Source organism: Schistocerca cancellata, chromosome 3 (assembly GCF_023864275.1).
Source record: "Schistocerca cancellata isolate TAMUIC-IGC-003103 chromosome 3, iqSchCanc2.1, whole genome shotgun sequence".
Lineage (NCBI taxonomy): Eukaryota > Metazoa > Arthropoda > Insecta > Orthoptera > Acrididae > Schistocerca > Schistocerca cancellata.
This window is the reverse complement of record NC_064628.1, coordinates 305366964-305392387: the sequence shown is the minus strand read 5'-3', so window position 1 is coordinate 305392387 and position 25424 is coordinate 305366964. Positions and strand designations below refer to the sequence as shown.

The window sequence follows — 25424 nt, the reverse complement described above, 5'->3', positions numbered from 1 at the left end:
AAGCATCTCAGATGCAGTACTATAGAAGGATGCTGAAAATTAGGTGGACTGATAAGACAATGAGGAGGTTCTTCGTAGAAATTGTGAAGAAAGAAACATACAGAGAAAACTGACAAGACGAGGGACATGATGATAGGATGTGTGTTAAGACAACAGGGAATAAATTTCATGATACTAGAGTAATCTGTGAAGAGTAAAAACTACAAGGGAAGACAGAGATTGGAATAGAACCAACAGACAATTGAGAATATAGCAAGTGTTAAGCTGAGGTTAAGAGCTTGACACAAGAGAGGAATTTGTCGCAGGCTGCATCAAACAAGTCAGGAAACTGATGACTAAAAAAAATTGCATACATTCGATAAAATGCTACACCTTTTATACAGATAACGAGGACTCATGTTTTCTTATATGGATATGACGTGAAATACGTAGATATGGTTGACATGAGAACGGTGTCCTCTTAACAGTAATCACTATGCACTGACGCTCCACTTGATAGAGAGCTACTACTTGAGAATGGCACACATGTCAATTGCGATTGCAAATAAATTTATTATATCGGTGCAGACGTAACATACTGTCCTTACAGTGGTGGAGGAAGTGAAATATTTCTCCTATGTAGGAAGGCGGATTAGGCAAGGCGGCTGAGCCAAGGAAGATATCAGAAACAGATTTGCCTGGCGCTTCTTGAGAAATACTTGCTTAGTAGATTCTGCCATTTTCCCATGAACCTCTTTCATCTTTGTCGGAGATTTGGTGGTAGACGCTTTCAGCTGAGACTTCGTAAATTGCAGAGGAGATCTAGATTGAGTAGTTTGCCGTCCTAGTAACTGGCAGCTGTATTGCTGTTTCTTCAGGCAAATCTTAAACCACACACACATATATATTACTGCTACAGTCGTGAGATATTTGTGCAATTTGTTACCAGGAACGCATTAAACTTTCTGACGTTTGTAATGCTTTTTCTAATGTTCTGCTGAAAGCTGTAATAACGTTCAATCACATATACACTACTGGCAATTAAAATTGCTACACCACGAAGATGACGTGCTACAGACGCGAAATTTAACCGACAGGAAGAAGATGCTGTGATATGCAAGTGATTAGCTTTTCAGAGCATTCACACAAGATTGGCGCCGGTGGCGACACCTACATTGTGCTGACATGAGTAAAGTTTCCAACCGATTTCTCATACATAAACAGCAGTTGACCGGCGTTGCCTGGTGGAACGTTGTTGTGATGCCTCGTGTAAGGAGGAGAAAAGCGTACCATCACGTTTCCGACTATGATACAGGTCGGATTGCAGCCTATCGCGATTGCGGTTTAAAGTATCGCAACATTGCTGCTCGCGTTGGTCGAGATCCAATGACTCTTAGCAGAATATGGAATCGGTGGGTTCAGGAGGGTAGTACGGAACGCCGTACTGGATCCCAACGGCCTCGTATGACTAGTAGTCGAGATGACAGGCATCTTATCCACATGGGTGTAACGGGTCGTGCAGCCACGTCTCGACCCCTGAGTCAACAGATGGGGACGTTTGCAAGACGACAACCACGAACAGTTTGACGACGTTTGCAGCAGCATGGACTATCAGCTCGGAGACCATGGCTGCGGTTATCCTTGACGCTGCATGACAGACAGAAGCGCCTGCGATGGTGTACTCAACGACGAACCTGGGTGTACGAAACGCAAAACGTCATTTTTTCGGATGAATCCAGGTTCTGTTTACAGCATCATGATCGTCGCATCCGTGTTTGGTGACATCGCGGTGAACGCACATTGGAAGCGTGTATTCGTCATCGCCATACTGGCGTATCACCCGGCGTGATGGAATGGGGTGCCATTGGTTACACGTCTCGGTCACCTCTTGTTCGCACTGACGGCACTTTGAACAGTGGACGTTACATTTCAGATGTGTTACGACCCGTGACTCTACCCTTCATTCGATCCCTGCGAAACTCTACATTTCAGCAGGATAATGCACGACCGCATGTTGCAGGTTCTGTACGGGCCTTTCTGGATACAGACAATATTCGACTGCCGCCCTGGCCAGCACATTCTCCAGATCTCTCACCAATTGAAAACGTCTGGTCAATGGTGGTCGAGCAACTGGTTCGTCACAATACGCCAGTGACTATTCTTGATGAACTGTGGTATCGTGTTGAAGCTGCATGGGCAGCTGTACCTGTACACACGATCCCAGCTCTGTTTGACTCAATGCCCAGGCCTATGAAGATCGTTATTAGGGCCAGAGGTGGTTGTTCTGGGTACTGATTCCTCAGGATCTATGCACCCAAATTGCATGAAAATGTAATCACATGTCAGTTCTAGTATAATGTATTTGTCCATTGAATACCCGTTTATCATCTGCATTTCTTCTTGGTGTAGCAATTTTAATGGCCATTAGTGTAGAATATTTGATACTACAGCTGATTCATAATTATCGTTCCGTTTCAAAACTTTGAGCAATAAATGGCGCTGTAAGCTCCGGAATATGCATACCAACATGAGCGCGGGATACTCCTGTTCCTGGGCTTGCGTCCGAGATGGCTAATATGGTCATGTGCATGAAGAATCGCGCACTGCTGGTGAAGCTCTTTTACAAGGACGATGACTATGCGCCTGTAGCTCTGCAGGCGTTTCGGACACTCAAGCGTACCAAGAGGCATTGGTTCGATGTCTGCTAAGGGCCTGGAGAAAATGATTACAGAATTTAAAAAGTCAGGTTCTTTCGAAGCGCAGTGTGGCAGAGGGAGGAACGCAGTTGATCTGACGTCTGTGGAAGATGTGGTCACAACATTGCAGGATGGGTCGAGCAGTGATGTGCAAACATGCAGTCTCGGGGAATCGCCTGAACACTGGATGTGCCTGCGAGCACGGTGCATAACATTTTTTACGAAACATCCTGCATTGCTGTACAAAATCAACAATGTTCAGGCGTTGCTTCCCGCTGACCTGCCAGTAAGACAAACGTTTGCTCTGGAATTTCTTACTCGCATTGAAGTGGACAATGGATGGCCATGGAACATCCTGTGGACAGACGAAGTTCATTTCCATCTCCTAGGACATGTCGATAAACAGGACTGCAGAATATGGGCAAAGGAAAATCCGCACGCACATCAACCGGAACCATTTCATTTTGCAAAGTTGTGTGTGTTGTGCGGGTTGACGAAATCGTTTATCGTAGGGCTGTATTTTTTTCTAGATGGATCCTGGGGGTCCTGTTACAGTACTGTCACTGGTAAAGGCTATGAGATTCTTTTGCGCATCAACGTCATTTCAACTCTTTAGCTACGTGGATGTGTGGGCAGAATCATTTTTATTCAAGGTGGCGCTCCTCCGCACATCGCACAGTCAGTGAAGCCGCTACTGCTAGAATTATGGGCCGTCATTTCCCTACAGCCTGGCCGTCCAGATCATTTGATTTTAATCCGTGTGACTTCTGGCTGTGGGTTTATCCGAAAGATGTTGTGTTCAGTGTTCCAAATACGAACGTAACTGACCTGAAGGCACGCATTGCGCAACGAGTTCTGGACGTGTCTCCTCAGACACTCCAATCTGTTGTGGAACACGCTGTTTCTCGATTTCAACTTGTGGGAGAAAACGGTGGACAGCATACTGAACATGTCTTCCGCCAGTCTCACGACGATTAGAATCCATTGTCATTTTACTTTTTATGCGGTTTTTGGCCTCAGGATAATTAAAATCCGATTTTTCCTATCCGATGTGGTATGACCTTGCCATGGTTCTTTCCTAATTGACAGTGCCGAACTTGTGTTTTCATGCACACTGGTCGATACGGATGGTGTAATGTCCAGCTCCGACCACAGCCGTATCCTATTGCGATTCATCCCATTTGTAGCCGACCCCCATTTACGTTAAGTCGCTTACAGCATCTTCTCTTTATAAAATTTTCGTTAATTTTTTTTCCATGACCTACCCCCCCCCCCCCCCCCTTAGCCTATGCAGTTCAAATTTAACTTCATTCTGAGCAGTGGTTCTCTTTTCTCTTTCTGCAGCGTTTTGAAACTTCAACTTCAAGTAAGGAGACCCTATTTTTGTATTTCCAGTAAGTTACCTCTCGTTGCGTGTCGGTCGTTACGTAGGATGGTCAACACAGACGTCGCGTTCAAATGGTTCAAATGGCTCTGAGCACTATGGGACTTAACATCTGAGGTCATCAGTCCCCTAGAACTTAGAACTACTTAAACCTAAGTAACCTAAGGACATCACACACATCCATGCCCGAGGCAACGCCTAGAACCGCTCGGCCACTTCGACCGGCTAGACGTCAGGAATCAGATTTTTCTCACCAATTACAAACAGGCTTATAACTGCCAATGCATCCTGCTCTTCCGGTAATATGGGGGGTTGCATGGGTGGCAATGGGTGGCACCATCAAGAAAGTTTCAACCACTCTTAAAGTAACCTCGCCACGCAGTCGTTAGCTTCAGGAATAGTGGGAAGGAGCCTGCCCGTCCGCAGGTGCGAATCAGGAGCTATAAAAACACTCACTGACGGGATTCAAAATCTACGAATCCCCTTCGAAACGCCCTCAGTCTGCACTACCAAAGAAAGGGTCATCCAGAGACGCTCCCCCGATTTTAAACGATTTCACGAGGGATCAATATTCTACATATGTCGTGTCGACAACAGGTTCTGTTGACATCAGGTGCGAAGTATTACGGTAATCGGCGAAATGCCGCCACTGGTGAGGATAATGGGCAAGGGGCATTGCATTGGTAGTGAGTGGATAGGTTGAGAATTTTGTGTGACGGGAAGCGTGCTAGGATCGTCCGTGCAGTTGCGACGACGACTATATCCGGATGGCCCAGTGGTCAACGAATCTGTCTACTAAACAGGAGACGGGGATTCGAATCCGCCATCCGGAACAAATTTTCAGCTTTTCCCACCGGTTTAAAGCAATACTCACTCGCAGTCAACGTCTGTAATTCCTTTGTGGATTATTATTCATGCCAAGCGTGGTGCGCAACAACCTGATTTGGTGAATACGTTATGTGTATCTTCCTCCTACAGAAATAAATTATACAATTTCCTCAAACAGTTAACATCTGAATCACATAACTTACGGGAATGCAGCTGGCTATCGTCATCGACAACCGCCGATATTGCGACAGGCATTTTCAAGAGACAAATCAAACGAGAGATCGGTGTGAATGGCAGTTTAAACTACCGATGGTCGGAGCTGTGTCACCCAGGAACCAAACACAACACAACCAAACGTAACGAATGTCAAACGTTATCGATAGTGAAATGTTAATCGACAACGATGTGATCAAATAGTGCTATTGTATTGACCTGGGGACCTAGAAAAGACAGAGAGGATCCGTCCCAGCCACAGCCCTCAGTGGTTCACAACCCCACAACAGGCTACAGCAGTCCACCCACCCCATCGCCGCCCCACACTGAACTCAGGAGTATTGTGCGGCTCGACCCCCAGTGGACCTCCCCGGGAACGTCTCACACCAAACGAGCGTAACCCCACTGTTTATAACCCCAGTGTTTACGTGGTAGAGTAATGATGGTGTACGCGTACGTGTTTGTGCAGCAATCACCGACATAGTGAAACTGAGGCGGAATAAGGGGAACCAGCCCGCATTCGTCGAGGCAGATGGAAAACCGCCTTAAAAACCATCGACAGACTGGCCGGCACACCGGACCTCGACACTAATCCGCCGGCCGGATTCGTGCCGGGGACCGGCACGCCTTCCCGCCCGGAAAACAGTGCGTTAGAGCGAAGGGCTAACCGGGTGGGCTAAGTACTGCTAACTCTGCCCCTCTATTTGACCAGGGACAGGCAGAATTTAAGTAAAAACCATCCGTCTCCTTTCTCCCATTTTTCTTCCTGTTTAACCCACATATGTTATTAGTGACCACAGGCAACAGCTGTAACAGTAATTTGTAGCTGTGAGCTCTGGAAGGAGTTTTTTTTTTCGTTCAGTCGACAATAACCCCATGGGCACATAAGATCGTAGACAACTGTCAAACAGGAATAGTCAAAATAAAACATATCACTGTTTTGATTAGGAATTTGATAATCAGTGTTCATCAATACAAGTTATGAACTACTAAGTGGCTCTGAGCACTATGGGACTTAACAGCTATGGTCATCAGTCCTCTAGAACTTAGAACTACTTAAACCTAACTAACCTAAGGACATCACACAACACCCAGTCATCACGAGGCAGAGAAAATCCCTGACGCCGCCAGGAATCGAACCCGGGAACCCGGGCGCGGGAAGCGAGAACGCTACCGCACGACCACGAGCTGCAACTACTAAGTAATCATATGAGGTAGGTAAGGAACACGATTCATAATATCATTATGCACGAAACTTTGCAATTGCGGCACATTTTGACAGTTATATTTTTACAAAGTGCACACCTTCTTCTGACCTGACCAGTGACAATAATATGTTAACCGCGTTAGATGCCGACAGCTGTGGCCGAGCGGCTCTAGGCGCTTCAGTCCGGAACCGCGCTGCTGCTACGGTCGCAGTTTCGAATCCTGCCTCGGGCATGGATGTGTGTGATGCCCATAGGTTAGTTAGGTTTAAGTAGTTCTAAGTCTAGGAGACTGATGATCTTAGATGTTAAGTCCCTTAGTGCTTAGAGCGGTTTCAACCATGTTGGGTCACAGCGTGGTCATTACCGAGCGTGTGGGCATCTACGGATGAAGGGAGTCATGCTCGCCCTAGGGTTTATGTTGCGACGCAGGGGAACTCTTGTTTCATTTGTGTCTTGAAAATTCAGTGTCGTCCACCTGCTTAGATATCGGTGGTTGTCGAGTATGTTGTCCGGCTGCATTCCCATAAGTTATTTGAACATTCGAGATGCCGAAAGAAGCTGTTGCGAAAAATTCTATATCTACCATTTCTTCACTGACCAGGAGCCAGCGTGAATCGTGCCACCTTGCTTCGAATCGGGTATTTTCCTAAGAGCTAGCAGGTCACGCGTTTTCACCTCACGACATTTCCTGTATAAAGGGAAGTGGCTGCTTTACCGTCATGTAGCGTTTTGCCTATAAGGAATGTCAATGACGCTATTATAAAACCGTGCCAAGTGGAAGACCAGATTGAGAGAAGAGCAGCGTGCGAACACGGTGACGCCGGAGGAAAAGGAAAAGTAGCAGTTACGTGCGAACGCCAGCCAGATTCGCACGCGGAAAATGCTGTACAACACTTCATCTAAAGAAACAACACGAAGATCATAACAGGGAAACCCCGTGTCCTTGTCGAACATGTACTGATTCACCGGAGTTGTGGTAGCTTCATTTGGCTGCATGCTCGTAAACGCTTTGTTGATAGCATCGGAAGCTAACAGCTGTCTTTCTCTAAACTTTTTACTACACTGTATCGCTCCCAGTTGGCCACGGTGGGAATTACAAAACGAGCTACGTACTTGCGAATGAAGAATTCCACGAATAAGCTTTCTCGGAGTCAAATATTCCTTTATCGCTTCTTGTGGAACCTTCTTATTACAAGAGATGCTGCTAACAAATCATCTCTGATTATTAACAAAATGGTTCAAATGGCTCTAAGCACTATGGGACTTAACATCTGAGGTCATCAGTCCCCTGGACTTAACAATACTTAAAACTAAGTAACCTAAGGACATCACATACATCCATGCCCGAGGCAGGATTCGAACCTGCGACCGTAGCAGCAGCGCGGTTCCAGACTGTAGCGCCTAGAACCGCTCGGATTATTAACATTTTTAACTGATATATCAGGACGTTATCAAGGGTACGGTATAGCTCGCGTATGTACTGAATTCCCCGAGGTGCTTTCCATGTAGCGTAACTTAATAACGTGAAATGCACAACGTGTCATGTCCAGTATTGCACATTTTTCACCGGATTAAAATTGTTCGCCACGCAATTCATAAAGCAATGTATCAGTATTTCTGTGCTGCTTACAAGTGCATGACTCGCCTCTGTAGCTGAGATCGCTTAGCACGGTATGCGGTGGTTTTCAGCCGGGAGGTACGTCGGTTCAGTCCTGGCGGGGGAAGTTTTCGTTGGCACCCTGTGGCCGGCAAGGGGAGGAGAGGCCGTGCTGACGTCCGGGATTACATTTCAAACCTCTCCGCAGTGACTTATTTTTTGTTTTGTTTATTTTTTCCAGAACAGTCACAAAAGTAAGAAATATCTTGACAAACCTAATGAACTTCATAATCACATAAGTACTTGCCCTCGGAGGCCGAACTTCCCCGGGCATGCATACTCCGTATGTCCGTTCTATTGATCAGTCGAACCGTGTGTCCCTTGCTGTGTCCCATATAGCGGAAAATTTTGGACACTCAGAAAAATATTCAGCAGTATCCTCCGAATTACAAATTCCACACGGAAAAAAAATATTTGGAAATTTGTGGTAAGGTACTATGGGAACAAACTGCTGGGTTCATCGGTCCCTCGGCCTACACACTACTTAAACTAACTTACGCTAATGACAACACACAAACCCATGCCAGATGGAGGACTCGAACCTCCGACGGGGGCAGCCTCGCGAACCGTGGCAAGGCATCCGTGACCGAACGGCTACCCCGCGCGGTCTAATTCCACATGCAGCCGACAGTTTTAACTGAATGGAGTACAGCTTGGAGCTGGCCTCTATTGTCCGGTTTACCACTTTGTACCAAGTCGATCTGTCAACTTCTGGGACTATTTTTGTCTCTAAATTTTTCCACACGGTGCCCCAACTGCTGTAATGGCAGTTCTCGTTTATTAGCAATTGGGAATTCCTTCGACAGTTTACTAACTTTCCCTTTTTTAGGACATTTGTTGCTATGTAACTTTTACTTAGATAATAATTCCGAACGAAGTTTGATGAGCGTGAGTATTGACAATATTAACCGGCGCTAGCTCTGATCTCGAGCAATGTTTGTGAAACATTATAGCAGGTGGTGAGTGTTTTCTGTTACACGCTTGACGAAGAATGTCGTGCACTTCGCATACAAGTCCGTTAGTCCCACTCTATCTTCTTTTAAGCTGAAGGTGTAGGTCTGCAGAGAAACCTTAAGGATTTGACTCCCCCCCCCCCCCCTACACATAAACCAATATATCGCTTGCTGTATAGCGCTCATATATATATATATATATATATATATATATATATATATATATATATATATATATATATATATATATATATATATATACCGGGAGGACCTGAGCTAAGCACCAAGCTTTTGGGTGCTGGTTAGCATGATGTTTTCCTGTCATAGCTAAATTTTTATCCACGCTGGTTTTTACTACCTCTCTTATTTTACATAATGCCGTGAGCCAATTGAGAGCCTCCGTTCAGTGCATATTGTCTGTCACAATCACATCTAAGACTCTGTGTTGATATTTAGCAGTGAACGAATCACGTTGTATATTTCACTTATTATTCGCAGTTGGTAACAACAGTCTTTTTGGCATTAACCATTGCGCATGTAGCTTTACCGTGCCGTCGAAGGATATGCAGAATATCAACATCATTTGAAATGACCATGAAAACAACCAATTCATCTGCGTAAGCTCTACATGTGAGCCGTTCACTTCCTCGCAACATATGTTACGGAGGAGATGATCTAAAGCTGTTGCATATAACACCATAAATAAGGGGCACCGTATCTGAATTATTAAGTGAGAGAATCTGACACCGTTGATGACGATTCGTCAGTGGGATGGGGATGTTAAGCTTAGCGGCCCTTGGCGCCCCCCATGATATTATTCAAGAGTGGGATATGTGCCGGCACAGTGTTTCACCCTTTCCCTTCCATTCATGTCCGCCCCGATAGCTGAGTAGTCAGCGTGACGGATTGGCGACCTACGGGCCGGGGTTCGATTACCAGCTGGGCCGCGTATTTTCTCCGCTCAGGGACTGGGTGTTGTGCTGTCTTCATCATCATTTCCTCCCCATCCGGTGCGCAGGTCTCCCAATGTGGCGTCGAATGTAATAAGGCCTGCACCTAGGCGGCCGGACCTGCCGCGCAAGGGGCCTCCCGGCCAATAACGCCAAACACTCATTTCCATTTTTTCTTCCATTCATTAATAACAACAGAGTCGCAACGCTACAGAGAAGAAGAACTCATCACAGTCATTCACATGACGCAGATACACCCTTGGCACTTCATAACAGGTCAGAGGAAGGCAATAGCAAACCGTCTCGATTAGGGTCCTGTCCAGAACAGAGATGTAGTATTGCTGCATCTGCTCCAGTACGCTCTTTTCCCTGAATACTGCACTGGTTTGACTTGGCTTACAAGTGCTCGCGTCAACACAATTACCACTGCAGGACATGAAAGCGTAGGAAATGCCTTTAAAGGGACAAAGAGCTCATATACACTGATGTGACAAAAGTCGGGAGATGCCTTCTAAAATCATGACAGACCTCCTATTGCCCGGCATATGCGACAATTCGACGTGGAATGGACTCCACAAGTCGACAGAAGTCCCCTGCAGAAATTCTGAGCCATGCTGCCCCTACAACCGTCCATAATAGCGAAAGTGTTGCTGGTGCAAGGTTTTGTACACGAACTGATCTCTCGATTACGTCCCATAAATGTTCGGTAGGATTCATCTTGGGCGATCTGTGTGGTCAAACCATTCGCTTGAATTGTCGAGAATGTTCTTCTAAACGATAGTGAACAGTTGTGGGCCGGTGACATGGCTCATGTCATCCATAAAAATTCAATCGCTATTTAGGAACATGAAGTTCATAAATGGTCTCCAAGTAGCCAAAGACAACCATTTCCAGTCAATGGTCGATTCAGTTGGTCCAGATGGTCCAGTCCATCCCACGTAAACGCAGCCCACACAATTATCGAGCCACCAACGGCTTGCACAGTGCCTTGTTGACAACTTGGATTCATGACTTCGTGGGATCTGCAAACGCCACAATCACCTCGTACCAACTGAATTCGAGACTCATCTGACCAAGCCACGGTTTTCCAGTCGTCTAGGGGCCAACGGATATGGTCACGACCCAGGAGAGGCGCTGCAGGCGATGTCGTACTGATAGCAAAGGCAACTGCGTCGGTCGTCTGCTGCCATAGCGCATTAACGCCAAATTTGGCCGCACTGCCCTAAGAGATACGTTTGTCGTACGTCGCACGTTTATTTCTGCGGTTATTTTACGCAGTGTTGCTTGACTGTTAGCACCGACGACTCAACGCAAACGCAGTTGCTTTGGTCCTGAAGTGAAGGTCATCGGCTACTGCATTGTCTGTGGTGAGAGGCAATGTCTGAAATTTTGTATTCTCGGCACACTTTGGCACTGTTAATTGCGGACTATTGAATTCCTTAAGATTTCCAGAAAAGAATGTCCCATGCACCTATCTGCAAGTACTCCAACGACCATTCTGCTTTCACAGTCCGTTTGTTCCGGTCATGCGGCCATAATCACGTCGGAAACGTATTCACATGAATCACCAGAATACAAATGATAGCTCTGCCAACGCACTTCCCTTTTGTACCTTCTGTACGCTATACTACTACCCTCTTTATATAAGTATATCGCTGTCGCCCGACTCTTGTTATCTAAGTCTGTACACAGCTATGTAGATAATCGTCTCTTAAGGCTTGGTAAAATCATTTCATAATTGAGTTTCAGTATAACCGCGATAGTGGTCGACATATTTACAGTTTTATTTTGCAAGATGGTTGCATGTTTGTGTAACAGCGTAACACCAACGACGCAAAAATCAGTACAGTCTCTTTCTCTAAGCTCATTCCATACACAGTATTCACTCAAACATTGTGATACTACATCTGTCACAAGTGCTGAAGCAAAACGTCAATACCATTCACATACCAGTTTTTCAAAACCTTTGATAGAATGTGTCCACGTTATCTTTCTTGCTGCATACTGAATGTTTCTTTGAGGTTTCACCTTTGCTCTGAAGATTACATTATTTGTAATTATTACAGTCACTTTCATGTTAAATATTTTAAGTTATTTTTTAAATACGATGGAAACCGATAAAGGACCTTTAGAACAACAGCAAAAAGGAAAAGGTCATGAAATGGAGAAGAAATAATAATATGGCATTGCAAGACATCCATGTCAAAATATGTTATACTTGCGATGAACAAATTGTGTGACGTCTCTGTGACCTCAGAAACTACCACTTTTCTCCAGGCGAATATTGGACAAAGATTCATCCTGCCAGCTAAAGCTGGACTTTCTTGAAACGAACACATTCGATTTATTCGTATTCCAACGTTATTGGTGCTGACACTAAAATAATCGGATCGGCTGTACACTGCTTTGAGTGGGACACACACTTACGTTTATCTGGCAAACATGCCGACTATTCTGAGCCTCCGAGACACATTTTTTCTGGGAGCTGCAAATTCTGAGAAAGCTGTAAATTCTGTAGGCAAATCTGAACAGGCATCACTGGACTCTTTCCAAAATGGAACCTTCACTCTGCAATGAAGTGTGCATTGTTTTTCCTGGTAAATTACAATTATGTGCCGGAATGGGACTCGAACCTGTAACTTCATAGAGTGGGTGATTTACGGAGTAACACAGTTTTTATTCAACCCATTCTAGAATTCTGCATGGGAGGAACTGCATAAGAGAGCTACGAAGTATCCTCTATCTTGCATAGTATCTCGAATTATGAAGTGTATGAGTAGATTCATAAGTCTCTTGTTAACTCTACAGGCGCAGTCTCTTTTATGCCAAGTAGATTACTTCGCTACGTTTCAAAGTCGGCATGAATGTGGGAGATGGGGCTAGTCGTGAGATGAACGTCCTTGGTCCTAATTTAAACTGACAAGTCTTAAAAGTCCACAGAATGTTGCCTAAGTCATGGATAAAGGAGGTTTTTCTTACGTGAATATGCAGTTGGCAGGATGCTGATAAGTCAGCAAAATATTTCTCAAAGGCTTCCAAATATCCTACTGTCTGAGTAAACCAAAGACTACGACTCATTGGCAGGACACTTAGAAGGTGCAACAGATCTACTAAAAGATAAGACAGTGGAATCACATTAGATTTCAGCTTAAAATTTAATATTTGCCTCAATATAACAGTGGATAGCAGCACACATGAAATACGTAGCTATATATTCCAGAAATATATTTGTCACCTCAGAGTTTAATTATACAAATTTTCTTGAATGTTTGCACTGCCTCATATTGAGCATGATATTCAAAACACTGGAAGAGCGATGAGTTCGAAAATAAACAGAAAACGTAATATGTGCTACGTGTCGGGATATAGCGTTTTCGTACTAAGTACATTGCTAGTGGTGACTCACTTCATCAATTTCGTTTTACATTGCCCAAGAAAAACTTGTAAAGATTCTCGAAGAATGTCTATTGGTGAACATTTGATTATCTTTAAATTTTAGTAGCATTTTGGGCATTTAAAAACGTTAACATAAAAAAGTTAGAAACTCCCGAGAACTTACTCGCTACTCACACCATGCTCTTCTAAGGTTGTATTCTTCGATTTTTCTATATCGTCTTATTAATTATTGGGAAGACTTGTAGAGTACCGTGCTCAAACTCAGCAGGATTCTCCATTTGCAGCAACCATCGCACATTCTATCATTCACCTGTTGTTACATTGTATTATTTCTATCTAACTCTGTATCGCAGAATGCATCAGTACATTACGAATACACACCACTGCGATAGACTTCTAGAATAAATATTAGGTGGTTATCTGTTTCTAGTAAATAATTGTAGTTAGGGTGCTCCCATGTCTAAAGGGGCCGGCCGGAGTGAACGAGCGGTTCTAGGCGCTACAGTCTGGAGCTACGCGACCGCTACTGTTGCAGGTTCGAATCCGACCTCGGGCATGGATGTGTGTGATGTCCTTAGGTTAGTTAGGTTTAAGTAGTTCTAAGTTCTAGGGGACTAATGACCTCAGCAGTTGAGTCCCACAATGCTCAGAGCCATTTGAACCATTTGTCTAAAGGGAACCATACACACCAGCGGCGGTTGTTGAAGTTTTGTCGAAGAGTGTACAGATAGACGTTGAATCGGTGAGTATCAGTTAGTATTGACGTGGCTAGAACACCATTAAAAACTTTTTATGAATATGACTTCTCTTTCCCACAACTTCCAACAGCATAAATTCTAATAAGTTATTTTGTTAAATACAAACCGCAAAAAGGGGCACTTTCTTCTTGGCGAAAATTTTACGCCATGGCTGCTCATGGTACAATGGTAATTATTTTTATGTAAGAATTGTGTTCTCTGCAACACTGAATCTGCGAATGAATTGTCGAGTGAAAAAAAAAAAAAAAAAAAAAAAAAAAAGACGCTCTTCTCACATATCCTTGTGTTGGACACTCAGAACATAAACTCACTCAGGAGTGGAAGTTCCTGGCGTTATTGGAACTATCATAGCTTTCGCACGACACATTCATATTCCTACATGGAACAACGGTTCAAATAAACAAAGGAACTGCCACACAATACGGATGTTAAATGCCATACACGGGAGTTCCGGCAAAGGCATCATGACGGGGATGTTCCGTGATGTGCACTGCGGTTGCAATCGATGCACGACAGTGAGCTGCCGCACGTGTTTCATACAGAGGATGTCCGGCCACTTTTCAAGACATAGTGATTACCCGTGCAGAGATCCATTGCACGCCGCGCGGGGTAGCCGTGCGGTGTACGGCGCCTTGCCACGGTTCGCGCAGCTACCCCCGTCGGAGATCCGAGTCCTCCCTTGCGCATTGGTGTGTATGTTGTCGTTAGCGTAAGTTTGTTTAAGTTAGACCTAGTTTAAGTAGGCCTAGGGGCCGATGACTTTATCAGTTTGGCCCTATAAGAACTTACCACAAATTTCCAAATTTTCCATTGTACAGGAGCTACCCGTCACACAAGTGCTTTAATGGGGCATTTCTGCAGTCAAATTCAAGAATAAATGTATTACTTTCGGAAGATATGAGATTTCAAGATTTCAAGCAACCTCAAAAAAAAATGGTTCAAATGGCTCTGAGCACTATTGGACTTAACAGCTGTGGTCATCAGTCTCCTAGAACTTAGAACTATTTAAACCTAACTAACCTAAGGACATCACACACATACATGCCCGAGGCAGGATTCGAACCTGCGACCATAGCAGTCGCGCGGTTCCGGACTGAGCGCCTAGACCCGCTCGGCCACCAAGGCCGGCAAACAACCTCACGCTGGGCCGATGAGGCTACCATGTCCGCTATGGATATTACCAATTAAAGTTTGTACGTACGGCATAGTTACATCTCTCCCCATGAAACATGGACCTTGCCGTTGGTAGGGAGGTGTGCGTGCCTCAGCGATACAGATAGCCCTACCGTACGTGCAACCACAACGGAGAGATATCTGTTGAGAGGCCAGACAATCGTGTGGTTCCTGAAGACGGGCAGCAGCCTTTTCAGTAGTTGCAGGGGCAACAGTCTGCATGATTGACTGAGCTGGCCTTGTAACACTAACCAAAACGGCCTTGCTGCGCTGGTACTGCGAACGGCAGAAAGGAAGGGGAAACTAAAGCCGTAATTTTTCCCGAGGGCATGCAGCTTTACGGTATGGTTAAATGATGATGGCGTCCTCTTGGGTAAAATATTCCGGAGGTAAAATAGTCCCCCATTCGGATCTCCGAGCGGGGACTACTCAAGAGGACGTCGTTATTAGGAGAAAGAAAACGCGTTCTACGGATCGGAACGTGGAATGTCAGATCCCTTAATCGGGCAGGTAGGTTAGAAAATTTGAAAAGCGAAATGGATAGGTTTAAGTTAGATGTAGTGGGAATTAGTGAAGTTCGGTGGCAGGAGGAACAAGACTTTTGGTCAGGTGAATACAGGGATATAAATACAAAATCAAATAGCGGTAATGCAGGAGTAGGTTTAATAATGAATAAAAAAATAGGAGTGCGGGTAAGCTACTACAAACAGCATAGAGAACATATTGTGGCCAAGCTAGCTCTGCACATGACGAAGAAATTGATGTAATGTATGATGAGATAAGAGAAATTATTCAGATAGTCAAGGGAGACGAAAAATTAATGGAGAAATTATTCAGATAGTGAAGGGAGACGAAAAATTAATAGTCATGGGTGACTGGAATTCGATAGTAGGAAACGGGAGAGAAGGAAACGTAGTAGGTGAATGTGGATTGGGGCTAAGAAATGAAAGAGGAAGCCGCCTGGTAGAGTTTTGCACAGAGCATAACTTAATCATAGCCAACACTTAGTTCAAGAATCATGAAAGAAGGCTGTATACATGGGAGAAGCCTGGAGATACTAAAAGGTATCAGGTAGATTATATAATCGTAAGACAGAGATTTAGGAAAGACATTTCCAGGTGCAGATGTGTACTCTGACCACAATCTATTGGTTATGAACTGTAGATTAAAACTGAAGAAACCGAAAAAGGTGGGAATTTAAGGAGATGGGACCCGGATAAACTGACTAAACCAGAGGTTGTACAGAGTTTCATGGAGAGCATAAGAGAACAATTGACAGGAATGTGGGAAAGAAATACAGTATAAGAAGAATGGGTAGCTTTGAGGAATGAAGTAGTGAAGGCAGCAGAGGATCAAGTAGGTAAAAAGACGAGGGCTAGTAGAAATCCTTGGGTAACAGAAGAAATATTGAATTAATTGATGAAAGGAGAAAATATAAAAATGCAGTAAATGAAGCAGGCAAAAAGGAATACAAACGTCTCAAAAATGAGATCGACAGGAAGTGCAATATGGCTAAGCAGGGATAGCTAGACGACAAATGTAAGCATGTATAGGCTTATCTCACGAGGGGTAAGATAGATACTGCCTACAGGAAAATTAAAAAGACCTTTGGAGAAAAGAGAATCTTTTGTATGAATATCAAGAGCTCAGATGGAAACCCAGTTCTAAGCAAAGAAGGGAAAGCAGAAAGGTGGAAGGAGTCTGTAGAGGGTCTATACAAGGGCGATTTACTTGAGGACAATATTATGGAAATGGAAGAGGATGTAGATGAAGATGAAATGGGAGATATGATACTGCGTGAAGAGTTTGACAGAGCACTGAAAGACCTGAGTCCAAACAAGGCCCCGGGAGCAGACAACATACCATTAGAACTACTGACAGCCTTGGGAGAGCCAGTCCTGACAAAACTCTACCATCGGGTGAGCAAGATGTATGAGACAGGCGAAATACCCTCAGACTTCAAGAAGAATATAATAATTCCAATCCCAAAGAAAGCAGGTGTTGACAGATGTGAAAATTACCGAACTATCAGTTTAATAAGTCACGGCTGCAAAATACTAATGCGAATTGTTTACAGACGAATGGAAAAGCTGGTAGAAGCCGACTTCGGGGAAATCAGTTTGGATTCCGTAGAAATATTGGAACAGGTGAGGCAGTACTGACCCTAGGACTTATCTTAGAAGATAGATTAAGGAAAGGCAATCCTACGTTTCTAGCATTTGTAGACTTAGAGAAAGCTTTTGACATTGTTGACTGGAATACTCTCTTTCAAAGTCTGAAGGTGGCAGGGGTAAAATACAGGGAGCGAAAGGCTATTTACAATTTGTACAGAAAGCAGATGGCAGTTATAAGATTAGAGGGGAAATGATTGAGACAGGGTTGTAGCTTCTCCCCGATGTTGTTCAATCTGTATACTGAGCAAGCAGTAAAGGAAACAAAAGAAAAATTCGGAGTAGGTATAAAAATACATGGAGAAGAAATAAAAACTTTGAGGTTCGCCGATGACATTGTAATTCTGTCAGAGATAGCAAAGGACTTGGAAGAGCAGTTGAATGGAATGGACAGTGTCTTGAAATGAGGATATAAGATGAACATCAACAAAAGCAAAACGACGATAATGGAATGTAGTCGAATTAAGTCGGGTGATGCTGAGGGAATCAGATTAGGAAATGAGACACTTAAAGTAGTAAATGAGTTTTGCTATTTGGGGAGCAAAATAACTGATGATGGTCGAAGTAGAGAGGATATGAAATGTAGACTGCCAATGGAAAGGAAAGCGTTTCCGAAGAAGAGAAATTTGTTAACATCGAGTATAGATTTAAGCTTGAGGAAGTCGTTTCTGAAAGTATTTGTATGGAGTGTAGCCATGTATGGAAGTGAAACATGGACGATAAATAGTTTTGACAAGAAAGGAATAGAAGCTTTCGAAACGTGGTGCTACATAAGAATGCTGAAGATTATATGGGTAGATCACATAACTAATGAGGAGGTATTGAATAGAAGTGGGGAGGAGTTTGTGGCACAACTTGACTAGAAGAAGGGATCGGTTGGTAGGACATGTTCTAAGGCATCAAGGAATCACCAATTTAGTATTGGGGGGGGGGGGGGGCAGCGTGGAGGGTAAAAATCGTAAAGGGAGATCAAGAGATGAATACACTAAGCAGATTCAGAAGGATTTAGGTTGCACTAGGTTCTGGGAGATGGAGAATGTTATAATGAGCAGGAAGGATTCAGGATTCACACTCATAGCAGCGGAAGTTCAAAAACATAACAAAATAAATTTTTTTGGATGTGAAATCTCACTATTTTTTCAGTTATTATTGGCTGCATTTGTTGCTATAGGTACACTTTTCTTCATAAGTAAGAGAGACTGTTCGATAAATTTTGCACAGCATACAAACCATACTTACAGGTGTCTGAAACTCTAGAATCTATTTAATTTATGAAAAAATGAATGAGCTGTTACGTTTTATGCTTTATGTTTAGAAAAAAATCAAATTTTGTAGTTAATTATCTCTATTTTTACCATAGTTTTTAATAGATTTGGAAAATTCTAGAGTTTCTAAGTATGGTTTGTATGCTGTGCAAAATTCATCAAAGAATCTCTCTTACTTGTGAAGAAAAATGTACCTATAGTAATCAATGCAGCCAATAGTAAGTGAAAAAATGATGAAATTTCGCATGTAAAAAAATATTACTATTATTTTTTTTAACTTACACTGCTATCAGTGTGAATCCTGAATCCTTCCTGCTCATTCTGACAAAGTTTTATGAATTTATTTGTAAAAGTATAGGCACTGGAAATTAAAATCTCCTGTAGTGCCTCTCCGGCCCCAAGTCGGCCCGTTTGACGTCCTACGCCCCTTAAAGAATCTTGAACTTACATACAGGGTGAAAAGTATTTAAACCGACAAACTCTGGGAGGTTGTAGAGGACATCAAAACAAATATTTTCCCTGATGTCATTTTTTCCTACGGGGATTATTTAAACTGTTGGCGGCCGTATTAAGCTCTTCAGTTGATAGAGGCCGTATTACGATCTTCAGTAGTTAGAGGGCGCATTACGCTCTTCAGTTGTAGGCAACTGCTATCCACCAGTGTAGTAGTGCATTGTCTCTGTTTACTAATGGCGTGATACACCTGGAGTGAGTACACTGATATGGTTGGTGCGTACTACATAGCGCACCACAACGGACGAGCTGCACAGCGGGTTTATCAACAAGAATATCCTAATCGCCGTATCCCGCATCATACGACATTTGATGCTGTGTACCAACGTCTGCGTGAGACCAGGCCATTTAGCAGATTACCTGGACAGGGATGCCGTCGCACGGTAAGAACGCTGCAATTTGAGGAAGCTGTCTTGCAGCATGTGGAGCGGGATCCTTCAATCAGCACTCGTGCAATTGCACGTCACATGGGGACGAATCAGACGAATGTAAGAACAGTCCTTCGAGAGCAGTTGTTACGTCCATTTCACTTACAGCGTGTCCACAACCTGGAACCAGTTGATTATCCACCCAGAGCACAGTTTTCGCAGTGGTACTTGGAACAGTGTGAAATGTATCCTACATTTCCATCCTCTGTGTTGTTTACCAATGAAGCAACGTTCGGGCGAGATGGAGTCTTCAACATGCACAATTCGCATGTTTGGAGTGAGGATAACCCACATGCCACAGTTACTAGCGCTCATAAAGTGCGGTTCTTCGTTAATGTGTGGGTCGGTGTTGTTGGAAACTGTTTAATTGGGCCGTATCTGCTACCTATTTGTTGTCTCTTGGTCATAAATGGAAAAGTATTTGTTGGTTTAATTAATTTGCCGCCAGAGAAATCTTCCTCTACCGGTTTAAATACTCCTCATAGGAAAAAATGACATCAGGGGAAAATATTCGTTTTGGTGTCCCCTACAACCTCCAAGAGTTTGTCGGTTTAAATACTTCTCACCGTGTATAGCTAATGATTCCTCATTATGAACTTTATGGGACACTGGACTTTATTTTTTTTAAATTTCTTTTTCTTTATTCCCAAATTTATGAAACATATATAACCCACTTTCTAACACTTTTGAGTGGGTGTATTAAGAATAACTATCTCTGCTATTAGTACTACAGAAGTGGTTTATTAATGCATGCACACATTTATCAAGCAGCTTTTGCTATATGTGAATGATCTGCCTCTTAGACTCTCTGGAATCCTGCCAGAGAGTTGCCCGTCCCTAGCCACGTGGAGGCGGGCCGCTACTACTAGAGAAACCACTCCATTTATGCTCCTCTTTTATTCCCCCCACCACCATACTGATCTAACTACAACTACTAGCTACTATGAATCAAAGACTTAAACAAACGTATTATTTACATATTTACAATTGCGCATTAGATCTGAAGCGCATTTACTCTCTCCCAAGGTAGGCTCTCTGGGCCTCCCTTGAGATTTCGCAATTTTGCGAAATTGCTGAACAATTCGCTTTTTGTCAATATTTCATTAACATTTCTTGTTTGCAGAACATTTCTTGTTTGTACACTCCGGTGTTGACCTTTTCCCTATTTTATGCAGGTACGTGGGATAGGGACCGTGACCCGTAAGGAAGTGAACTAGGCCCTGTGAGGGCTTCATTATCTTGTTCTTTAGTCTTTCCCTTACTGTGGGTAGAAACCCGTGGACTCTACGGCCTGTACTGGACCCATCCCATTCGTCCTGCCAAACGTCAAGCACTAACCTCGGATGGCTTTAAGGCTTACCAGAGGAATGCCCATTATATTTTGCACCATGTCGATGTTCTGTTTGCGCAGCCAGTAGAAGGCTGCGTGCTACCTTATTATTAGGTCTAGTGGGCATAGACCCGTAATTACCAACAGTGCATCTGTTGGACTTGTGTTGAATGCTCCAATGCATCTCAACAGAACGTTCCTCTGTATTCGCCTGAGAGCAGCGGCAGGCCGCACCAGAGCTAACCTGTGGGCCCACACACTAGATGCGTGCCCTACTATTGGTGCCAATATACTGTTGTGATAGATATTTATTGAACTGTCGCCACTGCGAGGCAACTGAACTGGTAGGCAGTGATGACTAGAGGATTCGAGCTACCTTCCTCACGTACGTCTCCCGCGCCCGCCCACGCTTTGGAGGAAATGCGGCGGGTGGCCGCGCGTCCGCCTGACGTCACGCGGGCGGGCTCGCATATAAGCGGCCCCCGGGGCCGGCCGGAGCCACTCCGCGACCGGGAGCGCTCGCAACGAGTACGTACAGCAATGCCCGCGCTCGCCGCTCTCCTACTGTGCGCCGCAGCCTTGGCTGTCGTGGCGACGGCGGCGCCCTCCGACCGGCAGCAAGCTCGCTTCACGGCGCTCATGCAGCAGGCGCGCAAGTTCAAGTGCCGCGAGCCGCGGCCGCGCGCCGTGCTCTCCACGGAGCTGGTCTACGTGGGCCCTTCGGAGCGCGTGAACCCGCCCTACGCCGTGCTGCACCGCTGCGACGGCGGCGCCGGCTGCTGCGAGAGCCACGACCGCATCTGCGATGTGCGGGACGCGCAGGAGGTCACGCTCGTCTTCCTCGTGTCGGACACTGTGCGAGGCGGCTCCGAATACCGCGAGGCGACGCATACCAACCACACGCGGTGCCACTGCGTCAGCAAGGAGCCCCAGCCGCCAAAGTAGCAGGAGGTGTCCCCCCCTGCTGCGCCGCCGGTCCCGACGCCCGGGGGCGTCTTCGAAGCACCGGTGTCCACCGGCTCTCATCGGCCACGCTCTGCCGCAGTGACGTTGATCACGATAGTATTATCGGCAGGCTTGGCCTCTGCCGGCTGTTGACAAACAGCGAAACTGGGACGCCGACAGCGGGGACGCGTATGCAGAACATCTTTCGGGTACAGCTCGACAACATGTTACAGTCAGTTCCCGACTTGAAAGTGGACCATTCATTTGGCAGACGCAAGAGCGAATCAAATGCAGAACCGTCCGCGAGTCCATCGGCGAGCCCTTCTTTCGCGCATCGCCGGTGCCGCTTCCTTCGTTACTGCGACACTCCAAAGCTTTCTCTACTCTAGTCCTGCTGACAGTGTAACTGTGCAGTGAAAGTGTTACTGAATTGTTGTGCTCAATGTGTTTATGTAGGTGTAAGTGAATATGTCTTTGCAAAGCCTCTCTCGCGAAAGTACCGTCCACCTTTCTACGATAAGGTTTCTGTCACATTACTGTTTCCCCTGATGCTGCACGACTGCTGCAACGCAGGTATGACAAAGACTGCTTTATTTCCAAAGATCTTTCTCATTAGGCAGATTAGGCATACTGCCTTAGGGAAAGAGTGACCGTCTTGTAAAAAATGTTATTATGTATTTTGGCTTCAGCCCACACAAATGGTATCGTCAGCGGTTTTGACTCATCACCAAGACATCATTAGATTACCTGAATGCGGTACATAGTAATTCGTCACCAGTACTGAGTTACTATACAACGTTTTCAAATCATTTGATCATGACTTGGTAATAAGTAGAAATCTTTAACGATCCGACATGTGTGACCTTTAGCTGTCTTGTTAGTTAGTTTACAAATCGATTACTGAAACTCTCGATGCAACAAGTGTTACATATGTTGTTGTTGTTTCTGTGGTCTTCTGAAGACTGGTTCGTGATAAAGTTTAGTAATTTCAAGGCTCAAATTCTAAATACGTATCTCGGAAAGTGAATATTATGTCATAAATAAATATCGGAATCAGTATTATTTAGGAACAGTAGCAAAAAAGATATTTGCAGTCGCTAATATTTGTTATGAATGAAATGCCGAGTTTGCACTATGAACTCCAGGAAAAGCAATATTATATATTGTAGGGTTCCAGTATGTCGATGCAATTTGCGAAGAAGAATGCCGAATGTCTTTCAAGGCACTTTTTGTGCTCGCTCAATGTAAATGTTAATGCTCCATGTATTTTAGATGTAGTAAGTTATGTAATGTTATCATATCATACTTGCCCTAGTCTGTTATAATTTGACATTCCAGTATAAAACACATGTAAAGTTATTTATTATTGCTTGTATTTATTTTATTTATACTTATTTATTAAAAAGAAAGACCATTTATTTGGGAGAGGTAATTTATTTTTTTAAACATTGCCATTATCAATTAACCCGTCATTTGCCAGTATCAGCTTTACTGAAAATTTGTATAAAACTTCTGCGGTGGAAACTATACTACTGTACAACAAATTTAGCACGAGAATAATAACAAGCACTATTATAAAATACTTTGTCGTATTTATTGTATTTTGAGGTTTATCCTTTGATTTCAATGCATCACCAAAAACCATCTGTTCCATATGAATTTACAAATGAGTGTGTTTCTTGTGTTGTGGTCTTCTACAAAAACCATGGAGAGTATTATTCTCTACTGAGTATTAATGCTAAAGCAGATATAAAGTTATTCAATGCTCTATGAGATATAAAATTATTCGTGTTCTGTAGCTTTCAATTTTATAGAACTCACGTCTGACTTAAATTAGCCGAATAATTTTCTGGTCTCATTATCTGGTTGTTGAATGTCTCCACGTCGGCGTCGTGTTGATAAGTAGTGTGACACGTGCCAATGACCTGGAACAATTATTGGAGGGCGGGAAGAAGTATCTCGAGATAAGCCACTTATCACAGCTTAACGCAGAAACACTACACTCTATTAAAATATTTCCATAGCAACACGATACGGTACGCAAGAAATTCCTTTGCAGCGCACTTATCTTAAAGCAATTGACAGCGTGCTGTTCCTTCACGTTTTTTGCCTCGAAGCTCCTTGAAGGTCAGGAGAAGAGCTCACGTGCCAACGTAAACAGTAATTGAGAACCAGGAATATGATATAAACAGTCCTCAGACGGAGGTAATTACGAGTATTCAGAAGAACCACAGCTGATGTAAGACAACATAGAAAACAAACGCTGCACTTAAAATCCATACCTGGAATTAGAGGTAATAGACAATTCCATCTGAGGATGAGAGCATGGCTATTGTAAGGCATATTGGTCAAAAATAAAGTGTAATTGACTTCGAACATTGTTATTTATTTCTTTATTCATATTCTGTACCACAGGGAAATCTTGAAAGACTAATAATTTATGTTTGACAGATGAAAAACTGAAGATAAATTCCAAACGCTACGCCAGTGAGAAGGGAATACATATAAAATAGATCCTAAGACGAAATCTTAGACGCTGAGACCAAATTTTAACTTTTAAGTGACAAACGGCTTGTCCAAGAAAACAATGAAATACATGTCACCAGCTACTCTTTGGGAACAGTGATGAATAAAACTGATCAATTTATCTTTATTTCTAAGTCTAGCATGAGACATGGGGTTGTAAATAATCATACAAGTGAATCAGGAGAAAAAAATTATACGTGTCACATACCTGTCACTTCCAGTGGTATTAATATTTACCAGTGTCACTTCAAGAGTTAATATCAACGTATCAAATTCGTTTACAATTTCCTGTTGTGTGTAATTTAATTTGCAGAAACCAAACTGATATTTGTTTTCGTGTAAGAAACATAAGACCAACTTCTCTTTTAACTGAAAGTAACGAAACACACACTGTTTACAAGAAGACAGGATTTATTTTAGATGCGAGATTCTGGCTTTAAGTGTTACTAAACTACATTTGAAGATGAAAGTTGACAAATCCTCATTTATTACTTAGATACCTCATTTCATAGTATAATTGTCACTTTGTATGTTCCCAATAAATCAGTATCGTTAGTATTTTTCAAAAGAGGTAAACTCGGCAATGCTTCACTGAGCTACTTGCATCAGGTGTGTGCTTAAGAACACGAACTCTGGAGGTGCAGACTGGAATTCCTTAGGCGTAGCGCCCAGTGCACGCTATTGTGGTGGCACTTGATCCCAGTGTAGTCACTTTGAATCTTGGTGATGAAATCGTCAGTATTTGAATGACTCAGGGAGGGGAAGTGATGACATCCAACTCAATATCAACACTGTGCTCCGTTGTCCTTGATTGAATTCCAAATTCCATCCATGCAGTCAACTGGTGTATCGATGACTCCGACCCATCAATCTACTATAGACATCAAATGAGGACGTCACATTTCTTTCATTTCCGTATAATTCCACTACACTGCATGAGAACTAACCCCTGTCGACCACACTACACAGATACAAACTCCACTAAGACAAGAAGGAAAATCCTACCTTAGTATGCCACCATTTCCCACGAGAACGTATGAATATGTGTGTG

General features: G+C 43.7%; 1 protein-coding gene across 1 annotated transcript; it reads left to right on the top strand.

The window, feature by feature from the left end:
* The first annotated feature begins 21417 nt into the window (after window positions 1-21417).
* On the top strand, window positions 21418-24181 carry LOC126176701 (uncharacterized). The gene has a single exon (XM_049923865.1). It carries the CDS (start codon window positions 21443-21445, stop codon window positions 21845-21847), a length of 405 nt encoding a protein of 134 aa, XP_049779822.1. The 5' UTR covers window positions 21418-21442; the 3' UTR covers window positions 21848-24181.
* Window positions 24182-25424: the final 1243 nt, after the last annotated feature.

Coding starts and splice junctions, on each gene's coding strand:
- LOC126176701 (XM_049923865.1), top strand. CDS start 21,443: ATGCCCGCGCTCGCCGCTCTCCTACTGTGCGCCGCAGCCTTGGCTGTC.